Genomic DNA, 20,857 nt, shown 5'->3' on the forward strand with positions numbered 1-20,857 from the left:
CTTATGACACGTATCAACTAAAGACAGCGTGTGGACCTTGGGGTCCCAATTTGAACAGAATGTAAATTTTTTTTAAATTATGGGACACCAGAAAATAACTACACCACCTGAATATTCAATTACATTAAGGAATTGTGTTTAATATTAAAAGGGTGACAATTTTATTATGGCTCTCTTTTTCAAAGTCCTTGCATTTTAGAAATACATATTGAAATATTTATGAAAACAACGATCTCTGGGAAGCTTCAAATCCAGTGGTGGGGTGGGGGACAAGAGTGGTTTTGATGAAACAGATTTGAAATAAGATTGACCGTGAGTTGATAATGATTAATCCAAGTGATGGTGCATAGGACTTATTACGCTACTCTTTCTACCTATTCCTATGTATGTTTTACATTTCTCATTATAACACTTTTTTTAAAAAAAGAATCCATTTCTCTCAAGGGCTGGCTTACAATTTTGTGGGTTATTCAACTTATCTATATAATAATAGGCTTATTAGTGAGGTCCACAACTTAATAGAATATTGATAGCTTTATGCCTCTGCCAGCCTTCTACCATGACTGTAGGAGACAAATGCCAGCCATTAAAGCAGAAACTATGGTTCTCTAGTAACAACAATCTGTTTCCAAGTAGCTACGTACTTCTATAACCTGTTGCGTTGTAAGGGACCTCAAACTACAATAAGTAATCTATTGAAATAATAAAAGCAGTTTAAGAAATAACAGTAATCGTGAAAGAGCAAGCACACAGATCAGAAGACTTTTCATAACTCCGAGGGTGCTTGGGGACTTGTTAACTGTGTTAAAGTTGGAGAAGGGCTTACCCAGATCTGGCTAGCGGGTAACCTAGTTAAGGTGTCAGGTTTAGCACCAATTTCCAAATATGCCCAGGAAGCTGCACCACCCAGACTTCGAGGTGGACCACTCTGCCTTTCTCCTTTGCCCCAGCCCACCACCTGGGTTCAGAATCTACGAGAGCTGTGAATCTTAATGGGCAGGATCTGCTAACATTCATTATAACTTCAGAGGTAGAAGGGTTCCCAGTCAAATGAAAGGTGCTCGGGGTTTGTTTTTTAAACAATAATCCAATGTCCTATTATTTCAATGAATATTTCAATGAAATATGCTTTGGCAGCACAAGAAACCCCTGGAGAAAGCTGTGTTTTGTGACCTAGAAGTGGACATAGAGAGTGCAAGGGGAAAGAGAGGTAGATTGCTGGAAAGATAATGTTTTATGTGTTTATTTGTCTTCCAGAACTCCAAATAGTTGTGTTGGCAGGCAGGCTGCTCTGTAACTGCCCCCTTCTGAAGACTCAGAGGTGTTTACAGAAACTGAAAGTTCCAGCAGTATATTTCCATGAGCTCATTACCGGTTCCAGTTATACCCTTTAGCTGTTGCATGTGCAAATTAATATCCACGCAGTATAAACCTCTGCTCTGAGCTTTTGTTTAAATTACAAAGTAGCAGAAGTCGGGTATGTGATTACTGTAACATCAGGGCATCTTTTTAGAATCCCTGCTTTGGTCACTATCATTCAAAGCGACTCCAATGCCATTTCTTGCCTGCCTCTTTATGCTAATCAGCCTCGCTCCCTCGGCTCCTCCTCCCTCAGCTTCCCTTAAGAACTGTTCACTTTCAGCTGTCACGAAGGGTAACTCAGACCAGGCTTCGAAATCATTTGATTTAACTCAGCAGGACTTTTTAAAATTTTGCGGCTATTACTCTAGCAGTCCTCTCTAAATGCCAGAGGCATTTGATTTCATGTCAGCGATGAGGCAAGAATTGCCAAAACTGTAATTGGTTAGAAATAGTTATTTTGTAGGATTTTGCACTAGAAGGGGGGAAAGCTTCAAAGCGCTTTGAAATGAAAGAATTAAGTTGTGTTTTTATCCAAACGAATTGTCATCTTTATATGTAGGGGAAATTAAACTGGTAAATATTTATTTCGAGAATCATGACTCAGAAGCACTTGGAAGTTTATTAGAGAAGTAAATGTTTTACACTCAAGGACAGGACCTGCATGTTTCTCTGTGGCTCTGGGTGTCTGATGAAGACCATTTTAGGTGACTGACCAAGGGAAGGAAATGCCCTAGTGAGACTGCAGCCACAGCACTATTGCCAGCACCATGTCTACTGTACAAAGAAAAGGCAGCAACCACCGGTTTAACAGTTCGTACACCTGTAAACTGAAGCTTCCAGAAGACCAGCGACCGCAAGGTGAGTCAGCCAGGCTAATGGGCTGTGTGTTCAGTGATCTCTGGGCCATTTGCATTTCAGGAAGAATGGTAGGCTGGGGAAGTACCTGGGGAATCTCTGGTTGTAAAATGCTTTACCATCTTTTTTTTTAACTCTGAGACCGGACATACTCATGATGCATGAGGGTGAGTTAACTTGGATCTACTACTGGTTTTGAAAGGACCGTGGGAGACGATCAAGAAAGCATATTCCTTGGACTTGCAACTCAGAGGCTTATATGCTTAAACTTCTGGCCACTGTCATTTTTCTAGAGTGTGATAGACTTGTGTAATTCAAAATGCCCATCCAGGCAGAGCAGAATCAGCTATAAGGGGAATTTGCTGAGAGTAGCTTTAAGTTAGCCCGGAACTATCTTCCCTGCCCTGCCACTAATGGCACATTTTTGGATTTAGAGTTTAAACCTAATTTTTGCCTGGGTCTCTGACTCATTCATCTGTGGGAAAAATAAATATATTCTTAACTCTCTTCCTGTTATGATGTAGGAACAGCTGGAGACAGACAGGGAGAAGTGTACATTTCACGTGATGGGTCCTCATTCAGACTAAACTATCTACCTGGCAGCCAGCTTCACCATCAGTCTTTTTAAAATTTTACGTCTACTACCCAGCTGCATCGATTAGGCAGATGGTGAACGTGAATAGCCAAGAGGCTCCCTCCAATCCGTTCTGTCACGGACAGCAAAGGACACTTGGGGAAAAGGAAGGGTGCTGTCATAGGTGACATCATCACTCCCCAGAGGCTGAGTATTGGCCCCAGGCGTTTCTAACTTGCCCTATAAGGGCTGGTGGATGTGTCTGTGTATGGATCTAGGCTACCAGATCTTGATTTACTTTTCCACAGACAGTTTTAGATTTTAGTGGCATGGAAAGTGTTGGCTCATGCACTGAAAATCCCATTTCCAAGGTGGCATCTATGTGCTGACATTTGCAAGACAGTGTCAGGCCACCTCCCTGCATTCGTTCCTGGACTTCATGCTGTACAAGGCTTGGCATAGTGTGGGTAGAAAATACTTTACAAGAAATGGAAATAGCAGAAAATTTTAAGACCATTCTGTATCATCAGGGCTCCTATAAGCTATTTTAAACTAATTGCCTTAGCATGTCAAGTCCCGGAATGTGCCAGGGTTTAATCATAACATTGTAAAATTCTTACCCTTCTGTTAGTAAACTCTAAATCATAGGTTTTTGTTGGCTTTTCATTTTGTTTTAAATGCTTAAAGTAACCTCCCCACTCTGTTGCTAATATAATATTTATTCTATAAAATTTGCCAGGGAGAGCATTAAGGAGATGGTAAAAATCATCACCCAAAGATAGTTGCTATTAACATTTTAATGTATATTCTTCTAGCCTTTTCTTCTGTGCACATGTACAGCTTATTCCTTGGCTTTACTTTTAAATAGAGTCATTTCACATATAGTTGTCTTGTAAATTGCTTTTTAATTTAATAATTGATTATAACAGATCTCCATGTCATATATTCTTCTACAACCTTATCTTTTTTAAAAATTTCATTTATTTATTTGACAGAGATCACAAGTAGGCAGAGCAGCAGGCAGAGAGAGGGGAAAGTAGGCTCCCCGCTGAGCAGAGAGCCCCATGTGGGGCTCAATTCCAGGACCCTGAGATCATGACCTGAGCCGAAGGCAGAGGCTTAACCCACTGAGCCACCCAGGCATGCCTACAACCTTATTTTTAACAGTTGTATACTATTCCTTTAAATAGATGTAACGGGGGCGCCTGGGTGGCTCAGCGGGTTAAAGCCTTTGCCTTCAGCTCAGGTCATGATCCCGGGGTCCTGGGATCGAGCCCCGCATCGGGCTCTCTGCTTGGCTGGGAGCCTGCTTCCTCCTCTCTCTCTGCCTGCCTCTCTGCCTACTTGTATTCTCTATCTGTCAAATAAATAAATCTTTAAAAAAAAAAAAATAGATGTAACGAAATTCCTTAGGCAGCTCTCTATGGGACATTTTATTTCTGTTTCTTCACTATTACAAACAACACTGTGTTTCATATAAGCTAATGGATAAAACATTGCAGAGAAAGATTACTTTCTTGGGATACATCCTTAGTGGTGAAACCGTGAAGCTAAAGAATATGTATGTTTTTAATATTTTGTAGGGTTTTTTTGTGTGTTTCTTTTTGTTTGTTTGGCCAATTGGTCCTCCAACCATAAGTTTACATTTTCAGTAATACTGGGGTAATATTTTTAAAAGTTTTTCCCAATTTTGTAAGTGGAAATACTATCCCACTGTTTTTTTTTCACTGAAGGCAGTCTGTCTTAATATTCCCTCCTCATACTGGCCATATTCAGAGGACACTGGAAATATCATTATGATGACATACTTCCCAAAATACCAACAAGACGAGAAGTCTGGTCTCTTTTCTCAGACTGAAGCTTTCGCCTAGAATGTTTTGAAAGCAACCATATTCTTCCACAACCGAGTCGCAAAATATCAGCCCACATAAGCCACAATCCACAACGTTATAAAGCATGCTAATGGAATTCAGACAGGCCATTGACAGCTACAAGAACGGTCATCTAGAGGTCTGAACTGACAAGTGACACCGGGGCAGGGTTTGCTATGCTGCTAAATAGCGTTCTAGTTACTGTGCCCGAGTTGAAAAGTGTTCTGTGAGGATGGCGGCCTTGATTTTTCCTCCATGCTCTATTTGCACCTTGCTATTATGCAAAGTTCAGCAAAGGTCCAAGAAAGCAAAAGCCATTAGTTTCAGAGAGCGAGGTCCAGCTGCGGATTTATTCACTGAGCTATTCTGAGTTTGTGGCTTTGGCCTCCCCCGAGCCACACCAAAATTCCAGCTTTTTAAACTTCATGTACGGGCCATGATTAGTTGGCATTTAACTCTTCCGAGGGCACAACCAGATTCAACACATACATACTTTCTAACCCTCCACGCTCTATGTTGAGGTGCTTGATGTCATAAAGCTGTGCTTTTTGGGTGATCACTGAGATAAAAGTCACTCGTTTTTTAGCAACTCTCTGAACAGTGACTATGCAAAACACTGGGCCGGTCACTGAGTACATGAGTTGAATCAAGCCAACGAAGCCATGATGTCCAGTCCAGCCAGTATTTACCTGCTACAGCAACAGCTGGTACAGAGTCCGGAACAGAAATCCAGGAAGGTCCTCTCTCTACTTGTTGCTGTCTGATAGCTTCTTCGGGGAGAGTTCAAATCCACTGATCTTGAACTCTAATGTGAGACCACATTTGTCAGCATTAACCTGTGTATGCAAAACCTCAACACTGTTCAGCACACAATACATGTAGGTACTAGGCAAAATTCACCGTATTTATGTTTTATAATGCTGTACACTTTAAAATTTACAAAGTACATTTCTAAAAGGCTTTAAAAATTATAAAATTTCAATACGTTACCTTATTTGATTCTCACAATAGTCACACAAGGTCATGTATTAGTTAAGATTCTCCAAAGAAACAGAATCTATACAATGTATGTGTGTGTGTGTGTGTGTGTGTAGATAGAGATAAAGATAGAAATTTATTTTAAATAAATAAAACCTGGGTCGTTCAGTTGGTTGAGCATCTAACTCTTGATTTCAGTTCAGATCATTGCCTCAGGGTCCTGAGATCAAGCCCTGTGGCGGGGGGGGCGGTGGGAGCTCTGTGCTTGGTGTGGAGTTTGCTCGAGATTCCCTTCCTCTCTCCTGCCCTTACCCCCACTTGCCTGCTTGATCTCTCTCTCTTTCAAATAAATAGCCTTTAAAAATTAAAAATAGTCTTCAAAATTTTAGATTAAAATTTTTAAATTTTTAATTTTTTAGATATTTTAAAAAAATTATTTTAAGATATTGCCTCACACAATTAGGGAAGCTGGCAAGTCCAAAATCCTCTGTATTGGCCATCAGGCTGGAGTCCCAGGCAAAGAGCTGACCAATGTTGCTGCTGAAATCTGAAATTTCCTCTTGCTCAGGGCAGGTTAGTCTTTTGTTATATCAAACCTTCAACTGATTGGTTGAGGCCCACCAAAGATCTAGAGGGCAATCTGCTTTACCCACAGTCCACCAGTTTAAATGTAAATCTTACCCCAAATCACCCTCACCAAAACATCCAGAATAATGTTTGACCAAATATCTGGCACTGTGGTGCAGCCAAGTTGATACATAAAATTAACTATTATAAGTGGGCATCATTATCCTCAATTTCAAAGATGTGGAAACTGGGAATCCTTAAAGTCAAGTGATTTTTCTAAGGTTATGTAGTTATTAAGGCCTACTTTCAGTGCACTTTCTCTCTATAGAGCTGTCTCATAGAATCATGTCTCATAGAATCATGATTCCTAACAGGTTATGTAGTTATTAAGACCTACTTTCAGTGCACTTTCTCTCTATAGAGCTGTCTCATAGAATCCATGATTCCTAAAGTTACAATGTTTAATTTTTTTTCATTGGTGCATATCAAAGAACTTTCTCTGCAAATCCTCAAGCTGCATTAGGATACCTTCTGCTTTGGTTCATTCTGACACCACCTGAGTGTGCTACAATTTAACTCAATTCTGGTATTATCCAAAGTTAGTGAAGACTCCCAAAGTTAAGGGCTCAGTCTCATGGGACGGACCATTTCAAACACCAGCTACAAAATTTCAGGCACTTCCATTTCTGCCTGAGTGATTGCAAATGCAAGGCTTTCCACAACTCTCCCAGGTTTAAAACTTTGGTAGAATGACTCAGAATCCAAGAAAGCCCTGTACCATTTTATTATAAAGAATGCAGATGAACAGCCAACTGAAGAGATACATAAGGCAAGGTTTGGGAGGGTTCTGAGCTCAGGAGTTCTGTCGCCATGGAGTCTGGGCCTACCACTCTCCCAGGACATCAGTGAGATCACCAATGAGGAAGCTCCAGTGAGCATGGGTGTCCAGAGTTTTCATACGGGACTTCATTACATAGGTGTGATCGGTTAAGTCATTGACTATGATTGCACTCAATTTCCAGTCTCTCTTCCCTCTCTGCAGGTTGGGGGTAGGACGTAAGGCTAGAAGTTCCAACTGTATAGTTCCTTGGTTTTTTTGGTGTGGCTAGCCCCTCCCTGGAGGCACCTTATTAGCAAAACAGACACCTGACACTTAGTTGGGAAATTCTAAGTGTTTTGAAGCTCTGTGCAAGGAATAGAGAACAAAAACCAGATCTATTCTTTATTACATCACACTTTGGATGTGATTTTCTGGATGAATTTCTGTTCTTAGTGTTAGGTCAGTTTCCTGTAAGTCACAAAAATAGATTAATGCCTTCAGTAGCTTACTTATTCAGTGCGGTTTTTGCCAACGGCTGGATTCTGTGTTAGACACCAGAAATGCAAAGATGCTTATCTCCCAGGTTTGTTTTCTATCATGTTTTTTAGAGGAATTCAGTAATGAGAACTTAGCTAATGATACCTATTCAACTTTTTGGGTGAAAGAAAAAGTGATTTGATTCCATAATGTTCTGACTTCGCTGTATTCACCCTCATTCTTTGTATTTTAGCCACACTCCTTTGAGGGTTTCAGAAGGCACTTAATTTAGCTTTGAACTTAGTAAATACAAATATAAAGGCTAAGTGGGGCCTATTTACTGTGCCATCAAATGTGCTCCGAAGTCTAAACTATCGAGTGCTGCAAATGCACTCTCTCCCTTCAATATATTCTGTGAGCATTTATGAACATACTTCATTTAGAACACCTAAAAAATGTAAATGCTAAGAATTGAAGACACAACCATGAGAAAGGGAGCCCAGTAGTGGAAAACAATGAAATAATGCCTCCTATATGAAAAGATAAGGTGGAATATATATATTATGCTTCTCAAAATAGATGTGTATTCGCTTTCCTTTTTTCTGATTCTAAAACTATGATACGGCCTAGACAGTGTGACGTCTTTTGGATGATGCATGCCTACATAAACAAGGATCAAAGAAGAAGGCGTACACATATTTCTGTTTTTCTTTCACCAAAGGGAGCCTCAAGGAGGCTAGAATGAGTTTTGTCCCATCTGCAAAACCATTTTACTCTCTTTTAAAGGCACAGATTGGTGGAAACAAATATAGACCATTTTAAAATAATTAGAAAGGAGAGAGTTCATATTCTGTTAGATTTGATCATAGTCAAACTCTCACCTAGGACAGGAATCCTTTCCATTAAAACGTCCTTAATAAATGGCTCATATATAAGGACTTGTAAAATATATGTAATGGCTTAAACTTCATTTTCCCACCTCACACTCATTAGGATGGCTACCATCAAAAGAAAAAAAAAACAACGACAGAAAATAACAAGTGTTGGCAAGAATGTGAAGAAATTAGAACCTGTATGCACCGTTGGTGGGAATGCAAAATGGTGCATCTGCTGTGGCAAGCAGTATGGTGGTTCCTTGAAAACTAAAAATAGAATTATCGTGTGATCCAGCCATTCTATTTCTGGGTATCTCCCCAAAAGGAGGCAGTAGGGACTCAAACAGATACTTGCAGACATGTGATTAGCAGCATTATTCACAAAAGCCAAAAGGTGGAAGCAAACCCATCTGTCCATTGACAAATGAGTAGACAGACAAAATGTGGTCTACACATACAATAAAATATCATTCATCCTGAAAAAGGAAATTCTGACACATGCTGCAGCATGGATAAATCTTGAGGACATCATGCCAAATAAAACAAGCAAGTCACAAAAAGATAGATAATATATGATTCCACTAATATGAGAAGACTAGAGTAGTCCTTCACAGATACACAATGCAGAATGGCAGTTGCCGGGGGATGGAAGGGGGACTAGGGAGTTATTATTTAATGGTGCAGACTTTCAGTATTGCAAGATAAGTAGGTTCTAGAGATGGATTGCACAAACGTGAATGCAGTTAGCACTATTGGATGGTACACTTAAAAATGATTAAGATGCTAAGTTTTATGGTATGTGTATTTTACCAAAAATTTTTTAAAGCCGTGGCTGCCCAAAACCATCCCTAATTACATTTTTGAATTTGGACTAAAAAAAAAAACCAAACAAAAACAAAACAAACAAACCTTCATTTTTCCTATTCCCAAAATCAAAACTAGAAAGAAATATTGTGCTCATCTCTGATTCTCAAGTTATTTTTTGAAATCATTAATAAAATCAATAAACTCTTAATTTCCATGAAAAAGAAACAAAATATTACCAAATATCAGAAATGATAGAGTGTGTTATTACAGATCCTACAGCTAGCTATTAAAAGGATAATAAAGTAATATTGTGATTAACACTGTGCCAAAAAGATAAAAAAAAAAAAGTTTTGTCAACAGCCACTCATGTAAAAACTCTAAAAGGATTTAGAAAAGAAGGGAACTTCCTCAACCTGATAAAGAACGTTTTCAAAAAACTGACAGCTAATGTAGTACTTTCACTATCAATGAAAGACTTAACACTTTCCTACTAAGATTGGGAAGAAAACAAGGATGTCCATTATAGTCATTTCCATTCAACATTATGGAATAGGACTGAAGGTCCTAGCCAGCGTACTAGGTTAAGAAAAAGAAATAAAAGTCTTACATATCAGAAAAAAAGAGGTAAAACTATATTCACAGATGGATGATAGTTGGTATAGAAAAGCGTTTAGGAATCCATTAAAAGAAAAAATACTAGAATAAATGAGTTTACCAAGGTCACAGGATAAAAGCATACAAAGTCAGTATACCAAAAAAAATTGTATTTCTATATATTAGCAAAGAATAATTGAAAATTGAAAATTTTAAGTATTCTTTTAGTAGTACCTTTTTTATATGAAAAAAATATATATGTATATATATTTAAGGATTGGGACACTTGGATGGCTCAGTCGTTAATTATCTGCCAGGGTCCTGGGATCAAGCTCTGCATAAGGCTCCCTGCTCAGCAGGAAGCCTAGTTCTCCCTCTTCCTCTCCAACTCTCCCTGCTTGTGTTCCCTCTCTCACTGGCTCTCTCTGCCTGTCAAATAAATAAAGAAAATCTAAGAAAAATACTTAAAGATTAATTTAACAAAATATGTGCAAGACCTGTATGTACACTTAAATAAATGCAGAGAAAAGTGAAAGAATATTGAACTAAATACACAAATTGGAAGACCCAATATTATTAAGATATCAATCCTCCTCAAACCGATCTAGAGAGTGAAGGCTATCTCAATCAAAATTCCAGTAGACTCTTTTCTTTTTCATTGGCAAGCTAATTTAAAATTTATAAGGAAATGCAAAGAACCTAAAAGAGCTAAATGAATCTTGAAGAACAAAGTTGACAATTTGTGCTTTGGATTTCAAGATACAATAATCGAGATGGTGTAATATTGGTATAAAGATAGAAAGTGGATTATTGAAATAGAAGAAGGAGCCCAGAAATTGATTCATTCGTTTTTGGCCAATTGATATTTGACAAAGATACCAAGATAACTCAAAGTAGGAAAGGTAATATTTTTTGTAATAGCTCTGGAACAAATGGCTAAACATGTTACTAAAAATGGACCTCATTACCTTCCTCACACAAAAATTAATTTGAGATGAAATATGAAAATACAAAAGCTTAGTCCCTAAAGCATCTAGAGGGAAAACACTGGAAAATATTTTCACAAAATTGGAATAGGCAATTTGTAGACACACAAAAAAATAGATAAACTAGACTATCAACATTAAAAAATATTTGTTCTTTAAAAATATATATTTGTTGTTTAAAAGGTAGCATTAATACAAGAAAAGAGAAGACTGAGGGTGACTCAGTCTATTAAGCATCTGCCTTTGGCTTGGCTCATGATCCCAGGGTCCTGGGATGGAGACCCCCTCGGGCTCTCTGATACTGGGGAGTCTGCTTCTTCCTCTCCTCCTCGCTCATGCTCTCTCTTGCTTTCTCTCTCTCTCTCTCTCTCAGATAAATAAATGAATAAAATAAATTTTTAAAAAAGGAAAAAAGAAGACTAGGAGAAAACACTTGTGATATATAGATCTGAAAAAAGCTTATAATCAGAATATGTAAAGAACTCAATATCAACAATTTGATTTAAAAATGGGCAAATGATCTGGCAGACACTTTAGATAAAGGATATACAAATGTCCAATAACCACCTCAAAAAATGCTCAACATAATTAGTTGTCAGGGAAATGCAAATTAAACACACTGTGAGACTCAACTTCACATCCACCAGAATGGCTAAAATTGAATACAGCAGTACAAAAAAATAAATAAATAAACAAATAATAAATCAATAAATAAATACACCAGTGCTACTGTGTTTCAGAGAATGTGGAGCAACCAGAACTCCCCTTCACTGTTGTGAAGTGGTGTGACTGCCTTGGAAAACAGTCTGGCAGTTTTAGAGTTAAATCTATGCCTACCCTGTGGTACTCAATTCCATTCTTAAGTATTTTCCCAATAGAAATGAACATGATATGTCCACAGAAAGCTTGCAGAGGAATGTTGATAGCGGATGTTATACCTATGCACTCCGACATTTGAACAACCCAAATGTACCTAAAGCAGGTAAATGGATAAGCAAGCTAGTATGTCCATAGACTGGCGTACTGCCAGGAGTAGAAAAGATTGAATCACTGATACACGGAACCACACAGATGAATCTGAAACTGCAGGACATTTTGGCGATGAAGACAAAAGGCTGAGCCTATGGAAGGAAGGACTCTGAGCTTGGCACCCAGGTAGCTCATACAGCAGGGTGCTGTATGCCCACGGGCTGGTAAGCTCTGCCCACAGCACACATTCTAACCCTGATGCTGTGTTATGGAAGGCCATCTGTTGAGGATGCTGTAGACACCTCAGATGGTAAATTCTCCTAGGAGAACAATCAGATCCCTTTCAAAACTAAGATTCTGTGATTTGGCCCTAATTCTTTCATTCATTTGGATGTTGCTTCCTCAACTGTGTTGTACAAGTTCTTTGGGACCAGTTACCTGGGTTTATACCGGGGACCAAGCACAGTGCTACCATGTCACCGATAAACAAATCACATTTTGTCACGTGACAGGCCCTGTTTGAAGCACTTTGCGTGTATTAGCCCATTTCTTTGCTAAAGTCCCGTGAGGTAGGTAACATCAAGACCTCACAGCTGGGATCTTGAGCCAAGATCCTAATCCAAGAAACTCCAGAGCCTGTTTAACCCATGTTTGCTTCCTCTGTGGAGGGGCACAAGATAGATGCTCAGCAAAGTACATGCAAACTACCTGAGTGATGGCTGGCCCATGAACTCCGTTTGTGGTTCAGTTTAAAATGTGTTATCACTGAAGTCACCAATTAATTCCTATATGAACTGCTCACCCCATCCAGCTATCTCCCCAAAGGGTGTATTTGACCCTAAAACAAACAGGTAAGAAAATGCAACAGTGTCAGTGCGGACCTACCAGCCCAGAGCAGGTGGTCTGCTTCCTGGGCGAGCAATTGTCCCTTGAATCTCAGTGACTGCATGGTCTCCATCTCTTACCCTGCATGAAGCGTGAAAGGTCGCTTTGTACCACTTTTGGAGCTGGGCTGATATGGCCTTGGAGAGATGATTTGGGTTTTAACCAAGATACACAAGAAGTATCCAAAACTCCAAATGAAAAAGGGGCTAAATCATTGTCATTATTATCATTCGCTCTTTTATTTAAACTGAGGACTTCATTCGAAGAGCTGGCTCAACCTCTACCTTAAATCATTAACTTGACTTGACGTCTTAACTTTCAGGCAAGGTAAGTTTCACACCTGAGTTGCTTTTTAATGAAACCTGTTGGGAAAACCAGCATAATATCCAAAAGTCAGGATTCAAGGTGCAGCAAATACCCGTATTCAGTTAAAAGCTGCATTTTTTCTACCCAGTGATCAGAAGACTCACTCTGCGTGGATGGCCAATAAGTAAGCACGAGGTCATAGGAGAAAGATCTAGACTACCGGCAAGAGATGATAGTCTGAAGTGGCATTGGGATTAACCAAAGTCACAGCAAAAGAATATGAAACCTGCGTCTGTGTGCTGAGCCAGGAGATAGGGGTTAAACTCTAACCGAGGAAATGAAAATGGACCTACAGATTCGAAAAAGAGAGAGAAGAAAGGGATTTTTTTAAGTGGCCTGTATCAGTGCAGGATGGGCTTCAGGTCCAAAAGGAACCCAAAGCTAACAGGACACAAATTCCTTTCCCTCGGCAGATGCAGGGAAACGACCAGACTTCCAGACACCATAGCTTAGTAACTTGACTCTCTCGGGTAGACATCTGTAATGACTGATTTAAAAAATGGGCACCAACTTTTCTTGTTCTGATGAGAGGAGGTAATTCATGAAGAAGGTGTGTGACCATCTAGAGAGGAAGGAGTTGAGCAGGGAAAACACCTTCTTGTTGGAAATGGACATTTTGGGGCTAGGGCTGTCTGCGTTAAACTTTAGTTGCCTTGCAGAGAAATGGAGTCACAGATAAAGACTTGTGTGCATGTGTGTTTTTATAAACTGAGCGTGGGTAAGACTTAGGCCAGCGCTACTGATTAGGAGAAGCCGTTTGACCAGCAAGACCAACTTTGTCACAAGGAACTTCATTCTCAAGTATGGATTCATGTTTTGATATTATTTGCCATTTTTCTTTCTGAAAATTGAAAAAGCTAAAGTGAATTAGTAGACGGGATTGTTTTGATAGTAAGACAAAGCAAAGTAGATTTCGAGGGACTTCTAGAAAAGAACTTCAGCTACAAATATACAGAGAAAAAAAATAAAGATTTAGAAAACAAATCTTCAAAAACTACCATAATAGAGGTATCAAATGTCTTTCTATCTTTGTAGACATTTCTCACATTTTAATTCTTTGTAGACATTTCTCACATTTATTAATTTAATTTAAATTCAAAATATTGTTATTGCCTATTACCTTGATCATAGCAGGCAATTAATGTTTATTAAAGGGATCAATACATTTTCCCCCCAAAACTTCATCCAAGTGATTAATATTCCTCAATCACTGAATGTTAGAGCTTCAAACTCCACTTTGTCCAACCGATCTTCACTAGAAAGACTGAAACCAGAAGAAAGAAGTGCCTCAAAGTTAATAGAGCAAAGAACTTATTCTGTGTTCCTTCTACATCTATCTGAGAATTTTATGATAAAAGGGCCACACAAGAAAAGTATCTAAAATGGATAAAAAAATCAAGATGAGATAAACTTGCATTTTATCTCATTTGAAAATACCATAGAAAGAGTATTTACTTGTGTAGTAATCCTAATATTAAGCATGTTGAGAAAATGATGAATATGTAGGGGAAGGGGGAGAACAGGAAATGTGGAGGGAGGGAAACACGTGGGGAGGCAAGCAGCTGGGTGCTGGAGAGAAATATGCGGCCAAATGAGAACAAGGAAAGGGGAAGGCAAATGAAGAAAAGCTGATTTTTAAAAAAAAAGTCCCAAAATGTGCTACATACATTCGCTGAGATTTTTTTAAATATTTTATTTATTTGATAGAGAGAAATCACAACTAGGCAGAGAGGCAGGCAGAGAGGGGGAAGCAGGCTCCCTGCTGAGCAGAGAGCCCAATGCGGGGCTCGATCCCAGGACCCTGAGATCATGACCTGAGCCGAAGGCAGAGGCTTTAACCCACTGAGCCACCCAGGCGGCCCATATACTGAGATATTAAAGGAATGAAATTCTTCATACATGTTCCAGCATAGATGAGCCTTGAAGACCCTATGCTCAGTGAAATAAGTCAGATACAAAACGACAAATATTGTATGATTCCACTTACACGAGGTGTCCTAGAGCAGTTGGATTCACAGAGTGATAGAGCTGAGTGTCGTTACAGGCTGCGGGTGGGGGGAGTGGAAAGAGGGGTTAGTGCTTTGTGCACAGAGTTTCAGTTTGGGATTATGCAAAAGTTCTCGAGATGGATGGTGGTGATAGTTACACCTCGATGTGGATATACCTAATGTCGCTGAATGGTACATTTTAAATGGTTAAAATGGTAAATTTTATGTTATGTATTTTCCCCACAGTTAAAAAAAAAAAAACCTACAGGTAAAAAAATGAATGAATTTAAACGATCGTTCTCTGTTTTCTTGAGAATTTTTCAAGTCATATAAATTTGAAAAGTGTTTTTCTCTTGTAGCATGGTAAGCAAAATATTTCTGGTATGATTTGCAAATTGCTACCTGGCCTTTACTCCTGCCAGATGAGTTCTAACATCAATACAGTAAGGTATCTGCAGCAGCCCTCACTCTATTCCCGTCCAGTTCTGTGCCCGAGGAGGGCCCGCAGGGCATTTCAGTGCCGATGAATGCCCGCCTGCCGGCTTCTGTGAGTTCCCAAGAAGAGAATGAGGTCCGGGGCTTCTGGGCTTATGAGCGCCTTGGGTGGGCAGCTCTGCTCCTTTCTTCTGGCCTAGGCCTCCAAGGTCTTGTTCTCAGGGGAATAACATCCATTTATTCCTGTGGAAACAAGAAAACAAGGAGCCTTTTCTCCTGCTTGCTCAAAGGCTCAAAGAAGAATAAGTTTAAGGAAAAGAGATTTGGAATTAGTAGAGGTTGCAATCAAACTTCTCCATCCGGCCTGTGTCCTTGGAATCATGGAGGAATTTAAAAATAGTGTGCTTCTTTACTGAAGAGGAAGAGCTTAAATTTATCTGAATTCGACGTATGAAGCTATGCTTCAGCCATATTGACTTATTAATAGTCTATGTGACGAGTGACTTAAGTCTTACTAATATGATACTTCGTGTCAAAATCACCTCTTTAATTTTAGCAGCCCAGAAACTCTAGAGAATTACTTAAAATAAAAAGATACCATTTTAAACCTGTGCATGTGCCTGTTCAATATTAATCTTCAACATGTCATAAAACTGAGATGATATTTCTCTTTCCCCTCTCTCAGCAAAACGGAGAGACCCGTTCCTAACATATGGAAGCAGTTTCACACTGCAAGTTATTCTGAGGGGAAAATATGTGATTTATAAACGCTGTCAAATGAAATATGGATTTCCAAATGGTACCAAGTTGACCAAGCACATCCCAGGACACGCTCCCCATCTTTATTACCCCATGGGCATAAAGGAACGGTGTCAAGAGAAACAAACAGCCCCTTTTGGCTTTCTCAATCCAGAAGTCCCACGTTTGTTGCTGGTAAACATATTCAAGCCATCAAAGATCGCAAGTATTTATCACAAAATTGTTTCGTTTATCAATAAAATATCTCCTTCAAATTATGGAGAAGTAGGTATGCTCTGTCGAAAGTAATACCTTGGTCTGAGTTATTTCGGTCAGTGGTTGGATATCTATATTGACATGGAGATTTTGGATGGCAAGGCTCACTAGGCCACTGGTCTGCCAACAATCTCAAATAACCTCTTTCGTCAGAATGGGAACAGAAATGGTGAGCTTATGTGAAGCCTCTTACAGCGTTTACAGAGGGCGAAACGGAAGTGCGGGGAGACTGACACAGCCTGAGACGGTCTCGCAGCGAGGCTCGTACGGAGCACGGAAGGAGGGGAGCTGTGACAGCGCAGGCATCTCACAGCGTCAGGAAGCTGGCCGGTCGTCATTGCACTCACAGTGGAAGCTGGGGCAGGGGGGCCGGGGGGAGTCTTGCTTACTGGACAGAACTCCAGATTTGGAATTTGCCCCCACGTGCTTTATCCATAAGCGTGAGCTGTATGATCTTGGGCACATCTGGCAATTTTAGAGCCATTCTTTTCTCATGGTGAACACATGGTTTCATGATGTTTCTTCTGAGAATCCTGTAATGCAGTAAGAGCAGAGCTTACTGAGCATTTTCTGTCCGCCACCACGCTCAGCCTGTTGCCCACATCAACTCGCTTAGTCCTTACAACTCTGTGAAGAATGTTTTATGCTCTCCATCTTACAGATGAGGAAACCTGCCCTAGCTCATAGTTAGTACAGTCAGGAGATGGAATTTGAATCCAGGTCTGTTTTCTGCCGAAGCTTAGATGTTTAAAACTATGCATTCTGGCCCCAAGTAGCCACCAAAATCTGATGTATTTAAGCCTGTTTTATAATAGGTGAAGTATGAGGCAAATGTAAGGTTTTCTAGTACACCAGTCCGTAAAAGAAGCATCTTGGGAGATCACCAAGATCTAATTTTTTCATGCCACTTCTTTTTTCTCTTTCTTTCTTTCCTTCTTTCTTTCTTTCTTTCTGACAGAGAAAGAGACAGCAAGAGGGAACACAAGCAGGGGGAGTGGGAGAGGGAGAAGCAGGCTTCCCACTGAGCAGGGAGCCCAGTGGGGGCCTTGTGGGGCTTGATGTTGGGACTCTATCCCAGAACCCTGGGATCATGACCTGAGCCAAAGGCAGATACTTAACGACTGAGCCACCCAGGTGCCCCTTTATGTTACTTCTCAAAAGTCATATTGAGTTAAACACTTCAAAAGGCAAAAGGATAAAGACTAATCGTGACATGCATAAGCATATCACATGGTAGCTACTGTCTTTAAGAATGAAAAAAGAAATAATTCAAAGACTTATGTTTTGACCCTGGAGTAATAGTAAAATTTAAAGGAGTGTGCTATGACATCTATTTTAAAAGTTACTGATCACCCCCAAATATAAAGCACAGTGCACATGATGACCATATATTTTGGGGGGCAATTGCAGAATACACTCAAAAATATAAAGCCTGTTTTTTCCCTTCACCATTGTGTTTTGATTGACAGAATGATTTTGCCAGATGTTCTATACCAAATGATTTAATTAAAATTACCTGTTTTTTAATCAGTGCACTTCTCTACTTATACAGACATTAGTGAACTCTGTGACTTTAAAAAATAAGAACTTTTCTTCAACTGAATTACTGCTACTATAAATCTCTAGATTCTAAATGAAATTAATTCACTGGCTATCTCCCACTATCACGTAAAACTGGATAATAAATTAAGCAGCGCCGTTTGTAGGTGAGGTTGGATGGGCGTATTCAGCACAGAATTCTCAGGGCTTGGTCCTACCTCCAGAAGGGTAGCAAGATCTATATTTGACACAACCTCTAAGTCTTCTTGCTCACACTGGAGACTTTCACCATCTCTATTTCTCGGTTTTCCAAAATTCCCCCATGTGTATCAAGTTCTAGACCAATATACACACCAGTGGAGGAAAGACTCTAAACTCTTTAGAACTTTCAATGAACAGATTCCTTGATTATCAGCATGAGAATCAGATGAGTTCAGAAAATCGGATGGATTACATAAACTCTGGGTGATGATGGCTGTGTTCAATGAACTGAGAGAGACTTTTCTCATCTTCTCATTTCTTAATCTGATATGATTCCCATTTTGAAAATGAGTGACTTATTTATTTATTTATTTATTTACTTGACAGAGAGAGACCACAAGTAGACAGAGAGGCAGGCAGAGAGAGAGAGAGGGAAGCAGGCTCGCCGCCGAGCAGAGAGCCCGATGTAGGACTCGATCCCAGGACCCTGAGATCATGACCTGAGCCGAAGGCAGCAGCTTAACCCACTGAGCCACCCAGGTGCCCCTGAAAATGAGTGATTTCTTTATCAGCATGGTATTGACAAGAAGAGGAATAGCTTTCCTGTGCAATTCTCAAGCCGGTTCTTTTTGTCCCTAGCATGCACTTCTCATAATGAATCAAAACTAGAAATGCTAGATTTCTTAGAATGAGCAGTTAATAACTTCGTTTTCAACAAGAACTTAAAGCAGCTCAGAAAAATGTAGGAGTTGATTGACAGGGTGAGTGTTTTTCCCTTCTACTTCATACACTGTATTTATTACGACAGTTTTGTATTCATAGTACACAGAATTGGTTATGACTTCAGCAGCAATGACCAGGACTGGAAATAGTCCAGCAGGGTCCATTCATCCTGTGTCTCAAGTTGAGCTAGTGTTTTGTAATCAGCCTGGAAACTTCCTGTGTAAACTGCCTCTGTTTTCCTCCGGGGTCCTGGTTATTTTATCTCCAAGGCAGTACAAAGCATCTCATAACATAGAACCAAGAGTGTTCCCATCACAGTTCGTAATGTCAGTCTGTGACTCTGCTACCCACTCTGCAAAGACTTACTTTTTATATGTCAGTGGGTGGGTAATTTGTTGTTTATTTCATTCCTTTTGCATTTTTATAGAACCCCTCCGTGTATGGCTGGAAATAAGTACAGAATGTCTCATGCCTGTGCTTCTCATCTAAAGTTCACTTGCTATGATTTGTCCATTTTTTCTACAAAAGAGATCATTTTTAGAGTTGAAACTTAAGGAATTTCCGATTTTTGTCAAAGAAACTCAGTACCATGGCAAGGATTTTTATGTAGTTTATGCTTTTCGCCTAATTTTTTGCCTTGCAGAAATGAATATTTTAATCAACATTTAATAATCTCAAGCAGAGTGGTGCCTGGGTGGCACAGTCATTAAGCATCTGCCCTTGGCTCAGGTCATGATATCAGGGTCCTGGGATTGAGCCCCACATCGGGCTCCCTGCTTGGCAGGAAGACTGCTTCTCCCTCTCCCACTCCCCCTGCTTGCATTCCCTCTCTCGCTGTCTCTCTCTGTCAAATAAACAAAATCTTTAAAACAATAATAATAATCTCAAGCAGAGACATTTTTCTGAAAACAGTTTTCAAGGAAAAAAAAAGTCAGATTTCAGGCACATCAAGGCAGCAATCTAACTTTTGCATCAGAGGAAATCATTAATTGCTTTAAGCAAAATAGCTGAATGACTGATTTCAATATCAATGTCAATATTTTAATATCCTTACTACAGGGATTTCTAGTTAAGTCTTCAGAGTACCCTTGACTTCACCCAACATTGAGTCATAAAAATCGTAGTACGTGGTTTGAGTAATAATCATTTTCTCATTAATTGTCAGGTTACTCAGAACATCTAGAGGTTTAATCATTGACCCCACGAGTCTCTACCGCCATCTTCCTAAATTTGGTCTCAGATGAAAGAAACCGGGAATAGTCTAGAGTTTCTTAAATATATATATACATCACCTGGGGACAGTGTCAAATCCAAATGCTCATTCTGTAGGTCTGGGGTGGGGCCTGAGAGTCTGCATTTCTAATAAGCACCCTGTAATGCTACTGGTCGATCTGGACCACACGTCGAGGACCAACAATCTCTAAAACTATGTATGGGCCACAGCCTGAATTCAGGAACTTCCTGAGAGTAAAAGAAGAAGAAATATAGGATCTCAATGAGGAGAAGGGAGAAGAAAACTGGGGTAAGGTTAAGGTAATGAGTGAAAGGAAAGAGAAAGACCCTTGAGGAACAATGAGATGTTTCCCCAAAACTAACAAGACTCACAGGGTTCCTACATGTAACATTGGATGGAAGAGGAGGAAGAGGGCAGGGAATCCGACTTTTAGTGAATGTCTTCTGTGCAAACTGTGGTCTGATTTATTGCTATATGTTCATGGATGGGTGGATAGATCAATTGGTAGATATGGAAGATACTGCAAGTATCTGGATAGATGGAGAGATGCATGCGTATATGGAGAATGGATGGATAGACAGATAGATCGATTGGTAGATATGGAAGATACTGCAAGTATCTGGATAGATGGAGAGATGCATGCGTATATGGAGAATGGATGGATAGACAGATAGATGGATGGGTGATAGATGAGGTTCTGCTTTGCTCCAAACAGGTTTGAAGAGGAAGCTGTACCA

The 20,857-nt window shown here is 39.7% G+C and overlaps 1 protein-coding gene across 4 annotated transcripts in view; it reads left to right on the forward strand.

The window, feature by feature from the left end:
• The first annotated feature begins 1,536 nt into the window (after positions 1-1,536).
• The window catches only part of RANBP3L (RAN binding protein 3 like), a 46,551-nt gene continuing 27,230 nt past the window's right edge, over positions 1,537-20,857 (forward strand). For 2 of the 4 annotated variants that reach the window (XM_046000847.1, XM_046000849.1), the window contains exon 1: positions 1,537-2,220. In XM_046000847.1, the coding sequence (XP_045856803.1) occupies positions 2,130-2,220 (91 nt within the window). In that variant the 5' untranslated portion in view covers positions 1,537-2,129. The remainder of the gene's footprint in view (positions 2,221-20,857) is intronic. The other 2 variants (XM_046000848.1, XM_046000850.1) reach the window with 1 other exon arrangement.

Source organism: Meles meles, chromosome 3 (assembly GCF_922984935.1).
Source record: "Meles meles chromosome 3, mMelMel3.1 paternal haplotype, whole genome shotgun sequence".
Lineage (NCBI taxonomy): Eukaryota > Metazoa > Chordata > Mammalia > Carnivora > Mustelidae > Meles > Meles meles.